At 40.2% G+C, this 7459-nt stretch overlaps 1 protein-coding gene across 3 annotated transcripts in view; it reads right to left on the reverse strand.

The window, feature by feature from the left end:
• The window catches only part of LOC115117363 (GRIP1-associated protein 1-like), a 130107-nt gene extending 124273 nt beyond the window's left edge, over nt 1-5834 (reverse strand). Inside the window, exons 1-4 of one of the 3 annotated variants that reach the window (XM_065005249.1) lie at nt 5551-5832; nt 4331-4397; nt 3993-4054; nt 3707-3733 (exon numbers count right to left, since the gene is read on the reverse strand). In XM_065005249.1, coding sequence (XP_064861321.1) covers nt 3707-3733; nt 3993-4054; nt 4331-4397; nt 5551-5592 — 198 coding nt within the window. In that variant the 5' untranslated portion in view covers nt 5593-5832. Of the gene's footprint in view, nt 1-3706; nt 3734-3992; nt 4055-4330; nt 4398-5550 lie in introns of all 3 variants that reach the window. The other 2 variants (XM_065005250.1, XM_065005251.1) reach the window with 2 other exon arrangements.
• Between the last annotated feature and the right edge of the window lie 1625 nt (nt 5835-7459).

Consider the following 7459-nt stretch of genomic DNA (forward strand, 5'->3'; position numbering starts at 1 on the left):
GATCAGGAGCAAAACGACAGATTTACTTTGTCAGCTCGGGGATTCGATACACTTGTTCCTCGTTTTTGAAGTGAAGGTCTTTAAGGGGGCATGTGAGCAAACACGTCCGGTTCGCCAACGGCTAAGCGCCAGCCCAACCGAAGCATGCAGAAGACTTAAGTGTTGGGTGGGTTTGTGCGTGGTGGTGAGCGTGTAACATTGTCAGTGTAGGCGTGATAGGTGGATATACATGTAAACACTGCTGAAAGTGACTGGTAGGAGAAATATAAATAATTTTCAAAATCAAAAACACATTCTATTGGTTACATGCGCCGAATACAACAGATGTAGAATTTATCATGAAATGTTTACTTACGAGCCCACTCCCAACAAAGCAGAGTTAAAAAGTAAGAAAAATAGTAACAATGAAATAACAATAACGAAGTTATATACAAGGAGTACCAGTACCGATTAAATGTGCCGGGGTACGAGGTAGTTGAGGTAACACAGTATGTACACGTAGATACATACACTTAAACTCAGTTTTTGACAATTCCAGATATTTAATCATACCCCCTGTCTTAGGTCAGTTAGGATCACCACATTATTTTAAGAATGTGAAATGTCAGAATAATAGTAGAGTGATTTCTTTCATCACATTCCCACTGGGTCAGAAGTTTACATACACTCAATTAGTATTTGGTAGCATTGCCTTTAAATTGTTTAACTTGGATCAAACGTTTCAGGTAGCCTTCTACAAGCTTCCCACAATAAGTTGGGTGCATTTTGGCCCATTCCTCCTGACAGAGCTGGTGTAACGGAGTCAGGTTTGTAGGCCTCCGTGCTCACACACGCTTTTTCAGTTCTGCCCACAAATTTTCTATAGGATTGGGGTCAGGGCTCTGTGATGGCCACTCCAATACCTTGACTTTGTTGTCCTTAAGCCATTTTGCCACAACTTTGGAAGTATGCTTGGGGTCATTGTCCATTTAGAAGACCCATTTGCGACCAAGCGTTAACTTCCTGACAGATGTCGAGATGTTGCAACAATATATCCACGTAATTTTCCATCCTAATGATGCCATTTATTTTGTGAAGTGCACCAGTACCTCCTGCAGCAAAGCACCCCTACAACATGATGCCATCCTTGTGCTTCATGGTTGGGATGGTGTTCTTCGGCTTGCAATCCTCCCCTTTTTCCTCCAAACATAACAATGGTCATTATGGCAAAAAAGTTATATTTTGTTCCATCAGACCAGAGGACATTTCTCCAAAAGTACGATATTTGTCCCCATGTGCAGTTGCAAACTGTAGTCTGGCTTTTTTATGGTGGTTTTGCCGCAGTGGCTTCTTCCTCGCTGAGCGGCCTTTCAGGCTATGTCAATAGAGGTCTCATTTTAATGTGGATATAGACACTTTTGTACCGGTTTCCTCCAGCATCTTCACAAGGTCCTTTGTGGTTGTTCTGGGATTGATTTGCACTTTTCGCACCAAAGTATGTTCATCTCTAAGAGACAGAATGCATCTCCTTCCTGAGTGGTATGACGGCTGCATGGTCCCATGGTGTTTATACTTGTGTACTATTGTTTGTACAGATGGACGTGGTACCTTCAGGCATTTGGAAATTGCTCCCAAGGATGAACCAGACTTGTGGAGGTCTACATTTTTTTCTGAGGTCTTGGCTGATTTCTTTTCATTTTCCCATGATGTCAAGCAAAAAGGCACTGAGTTTGAAGGTAGGCCTTGAAATACATCCACAGGTACACCTCCAATTACCTCAAATGATGTCAATTAGCCTATCAGAAGCTTCTAAAGCCATGACATAATTTTATGGAATTTTCCAAACTGTTTAAAGGCACAGTCAACTTAGTGTATGTAAACTTCTGACCCACTGGAATTGTGATACAGTGAATTATAAGTTAAATAATCTGTCTGTAAACAATTGTTGGAAAAATTACTTGTGTCATGCAAAAAGTGAATGTCCTAACCGATTTGCCAAAACTATAGTTTGTTAACAAGAAATTTGTGGAGTGGGTGAAAAACTAGTTTTAATGACTCCAACCTAAGTGTATGTAAAATTCTGACTTCAACTGTATAATAAACAGAGCAGCAGAAGCATATGTTAAAAGTGAGAAAGTATGTGTGGGTGATGGAGTGTCAATGTAGTATGTGTGATTGTGTGGCTAGAGTCTAGTGAGTGTTCCTCGAGCCAGTGCAAAACAAATTACAATAAAAAAAGTATATGGTAATTTATACACATGTAAACTGGAGTAATAGCTATTATGGCATATACAGTGCCTTGCGAAAGTATTCGGCCCCCTTGAACTTTGCGACCTTTTGCCACATTTCAGGCTTCAAACATAAAGATATAAAACTGTATTTTTTTGTGAAGAATCAACAACAAGTGGGACACAATCATGAAGTGGAACGACATTTATTGGATATTTCAAACTTTTTTAACAAATCAAAAATGAAAAATTGGGGCGTGAAATTATTCAGCCCCTTTACTTTCAGTGCAGCAAACTCTCTCCAGAAGTTCAGTGAGGATCTCTGAATGATCCAATGTTGACCTAAATGACTAATGATGATAAATACAATCCACCTGTGTGTAATCAAGTCTCCGTATAAATGCACCTGCACTGTGATAGTCTCAGAGGTCCGTTAAAAGTGCAGAGAGCATCATGAAGAACAAGGAACACACCAGGCAGGTCCGAGATACTGTTGTGAATAAGTTTATAGAGGGACGGCCAGAAGAAAGCCATTTCTTAAAGATATCCATAAAAAGTGTTGTTTAAAGTTTGCCACAAGCCACCTGGGAGACACACCAAACATGTGAAAGAAGGTGCTCTGGTCAGATTAAACCAAAATTGAACTTTTTGGCAACAATGCAAAACGTTATGTTTGGCGTAAAAGCAACACAGCTCATCACCCTGAACACACCATCCCCACTGTCAAACATGGTGGTGGCAGCATCATGGTTTGGGCCTGCTTTTCTTCAGGAGGGACAGGGAAGATGGTTAAAATTGATGGGAAGATGGATGGAGCCAAATACAGGACCATTCTGGAAGAAAACCTGATGGAGTCTGCAAAAGACCTGAGACTGGGACGGAGATTTGTCTTCCAACAAGACAATGATCCAAAACATAAAGCAAAATCTACAATGGAATGGTTCAAAAATAAACATATCCAGGTGTTAGAATGGCCAAGTCAAAGTCCAGACCTGAATCCAATCGAGAATCTGTGGAAAGAACTGAAAACTGCTGTTCACAAATGCTCTCCATCCAACCTCACTGAGCTAGAGCTGTTTTGCAAGGAGGAATGGGAAAAAATGTCAGTCTCTCGATGTGCAAAACTGATAGAGACATACCCCAAGCGACTTACAGCTGTAATCGCAGCAAAAGGTGGCGCTACAAAGTATTAACTTAAGGGGGCTGAATCATTTTGCACTGCCCAATTTTTCAGTTTTTAATTTCTTTAAAAAGTTTGAAATATCCAATAAATGTCATTCCACTTCATGATTGTGTCCCACTTGTTGTTGATTCTTCACAAAAAAATACAGTTTTATATCTTTATGTTTGAAGCCTGAAATGTGGCAAAAGGTCGCAAAGTTCAAGGGGGCCGAATACTTTCGCAAGGCACTAACATGTATAGCAAGCTAATGTTCATTCTATCTTGTCAAGATCATTTGACAGCTTTGAAATAGTTTTAGAAGATGCAAGTAACCCACCTGAGCTTTCTTGCTTTTATTCAGAGCCTGAAGATAAAACAAAAAGCTAATCAGAATAGAATCACAAACAAAGGTACCTTTTATTCTGTCTCAAACATGATGCCTTGAGTTTCAGTGCATTGAACTCCACAGCTCTATTATCACGGTTTTAATCTAAATTTAATTTAATTTTTTAATTTTACCTTTATTTAACTAGGCAAGTCAGTTAAGAACAAATTCTTATTTTCAATGACGGCCTAGGAACAGTGGGTTAACTGCCTGTTAAATGTAGATTAGCTTGCTATACCTTCTGTGCTTTGATGTAATCTTTCTCCAAGGTCACAGTCTTCAGACGAACAGCATTCAGCTCTGGAAAAGAAAACACTAAAATATTGAATATCCCCAGAGCCTAGTATTTTCTTTTCAATCACTGAGATAACTAACCCATTTTGAAGTTAGATACAGTGCATCACATGGGTTACTACACACACCACACACTTGCATTAAGAGGGAGACTAAATCGGAAGTCCATCCTGGAGTTGCATTTTAAATGCTCTTTTCATTTTAGCAGTAAATATTGATCCCAATTCAAGGGCACCAACTGAGCTCCAGAACATATTTATATTACGAGCTGCTGCTCCTTACCAGTTGTGTTCTTCCGCAAGTCATCTGAAAGTTGGTAGTTCTGTGTCCTCAGCTCTAAAAGCTGAGCCTGGAAAACAACAAACAGGTTATAGAAGGAGGGGATGACATTGCACTAAAACACGTAAAAGCCTTTGACCAGTTAGCCTTGTCAGAGCTAGAACGGCACATAGGACATAGGCCTATCTCCTGTTTCTGTAAGGTGGGGCAGCCTAATGTACAAGTATACCCCCTGGACAGGAAGCTAGTCTGTAGCAGGGCCTTACCCCCAGTCCATCTCCTTAATTCTGAGTGCCAAGCAGAGAGGCATCATGTCCCATGTTTTGACTCTTTGGTAAGGGACACTAACCACAAGGCCACGGAGTTGGTTTAAGCATGTATAAAGGGTCAACTTAATTAAACATTAAAACATCTGACTGTACACATAATCTGATTCAGGTGACTGTACACATAATCTGATTCAGGTGACTTCAGATGAACAAGCAATGCATTATTTGGGCTAGCTAGCCATGGGCACTATCTGGTTTGGAATACTGAACACACCCACTATAATAAACAGTGAATGGCGTCCAGTCCCTAAAGGCTGCGAGCAGGCATGAGGCTAACGTTGAATGACCAAACCCGTGACCCATAATAAGTCTTGGAAAGCTATTAGTTACGCGAAATTAACTAGCTAGCTAACGTTATAGTTTTCACCGAATGTATTTATTTAAAACATTTAACAAAAACAGCACAACTATCAGACACGGATGTTTGAAATCAATAACTAACAGGAAGATAACTTTGCCATTAATAAAGATATTGTCGTGAAGATTAATTAAGACCAGAGTATGTCATTTCAAGCTAACTAGCTAGCCTAGCCATTTAAGCTAGTTAACGGTTAACTCGCAAACCAGCTAACGTTAGCTTTATGTTATTTGAACATAAAGCAAAATATTGGGATTATCACATTTGCATGTTCGTATAGAATACTAAAACGATATGACCAACTGCCTGTTGCTTTTGGAATAGCAATTTTTGCTGACACTATCAACATAGCTAGCCACATCCCTGGGTTGCAATGTTGGCCTAGCTAGTAAAGGAAGCTATCACGTTGGCTTTACCGTTCCGTCGTTTAGCTCTGGACAGGTTGACGGAAAATCCCATTTTCAGAAAATACTCTTAAGGTGACAACAAATTCGAAACAACGGGCATTAAAAATGGACATCTGTCAACCTAGCTACCTGCATCCGATGGAACTCCTCCTCTGATAGTGCCTGCGCCATCTTCACTCAAGCAGCTAGGAAGGACTCTGCTATTAGCAGAGGTCCTGTGTGATAAAAGTGCCCCTGGGAATAGGCTATACTTTCATTCCTTTCTGTATATCCTTATGGAAAACACGATGTAGTTGTAAATAGAAATGTAAATGTATCGGACGACTTGGCTTTTAGATAAGGAAGGGAGTGCACTATCACTATTTTCCCTAATCTAAACATTACTCCCCATAGCTAGGTATTGTCATTGCAATAACCACACCTGTCCAGTAGGTGGAGTCCTGAGTCCAGATCCATAACGTCATTTTATAAACCGGGTGGTTTGAGCCCTGAATTCTGATTGGCTGAAAGCCATGGCTTATCAGACCGTATAACAGGGTATGACAAAACATTTAGTTTTACTGCTATAATTAAGTTGGTGACCTGTTTATAATAGCAATAAGGCTCCTCAGAGGTTTGTGATATATGGCCAATATACCACGGCTAAGGGCCGTATCCAGGCACTCTGCATTGCATAAGAACAGCCCTTAGCCACTACTGGGCTGCACAGTCTAGGTTTCTGGCTCAGAGGTTTGACAATGGTCCCTCTCCCTCATGGTTGAACATTGAAAAGCTTGAGGTAAATGATGACACTAGGGTAGATTTGTTTTACAAATGGGACAGAAAATCTATAAAAACCATCACAGACAACCCTTTAATCATACATTCTGTCCTGGCATGGTGCAAACTGCATGAGCTGTTCGGACGAGGGGGATTCCTTTCCCCTAAAACCCCTTTATGGAACAATAGATTGATCCCTATGTTTTTCCAGAATAGTAACTTTAGACCATGGTCTGATAAGGGGATCACTCTTCTGGAACATTGTTACGAGGAGGGAGTTCTTATGTCTTTTGATCAGCTGAAACAGAAATACCACTTGCCTAACAGGGACTTCTTTAGCTACCTACAACTACGAAACTTTATTAGGGTGACTCTCAAGGGACAATGGAACCTACCTAAGATGTCACCTATTGAACAACTCTGCCACGCAGACCAACCACTGTTCAAGACCATTTCCCGTGTTTACAATGCTCTTATGTCAGGACTAACACTGCCTGGGCTAGATAAACCCTGACTTAGATGGGAGAAAGATCTGGGTATTGATCTTGATGAGGATCTATGGAGTGACCTATGCAGGGATGGGGTTACATCCACATTGAACTCCAGATACAGACTGATCCAGTTTAATTTCCTCCATCAGCTCTATATCACCCCATCTAGACTGCACAAGTTCAACCCAGATATCTCCTCCCTATGTTTTAGATGTGGCTCAGATGAAGGAACATTCCTCCATTCCACTTGGCAGTGTTCAAAACTACACGGTTTCTGGCAGAGGGTATGCAATACCATATCCTCAATTCACGGGGTTGCATTCCCTTTAGACCCGGAGGTCTGTCTACTGAGTAACTTTACTAACACCAATCTTAGGCAAAGCCATACTATAAAGATAACAGAAATATTGCTAGCGATTGCCAAGAAATGTATTGCCTTGAAATGGAAATTGGATTCCTCCCTGCCAGTTGCAATGTGGCTTTCGGAAGTTAATACTTGTATCCCTTTGGAGAAAATCACTTACTGCTTGAGGAATAAGTTAAAGACATTTTACAGAATTTGGCAACCTTTTATTGACTATATGGAGAATCTCCCCCCACATCTCATTGATTGAATCTATATATAATCCTCACATAATGTTTCACACGTAATGTATAATATGTAGCCTACGGCAGGTGATCCAATGTCTTGTTATTTTTTTTATTTTTATTATTATTATTTTGTATTATTGTATGTTTGTTTATATAACTATAATTATAATTTATTTTTGTTACGTTCGTCTGTTACT

This window comes from Oncorhynchus nerka, linkage group LG20, assembly GCF_034236695.1.
Source record: "Oncorhynchus nerka isolate Pitt River linkage group LG20, Oner_Uvic_2.0, whole genome shotgun sequence".
In the NCBI taxonomy this organism is placed as follows: domain Eukaryota; kingdom Metazoa; phylum Chordata; class Actinopteri; order Salmoniformes; family Salmonidae; genus Oncorhynchus; species Oncorhynchus nerka.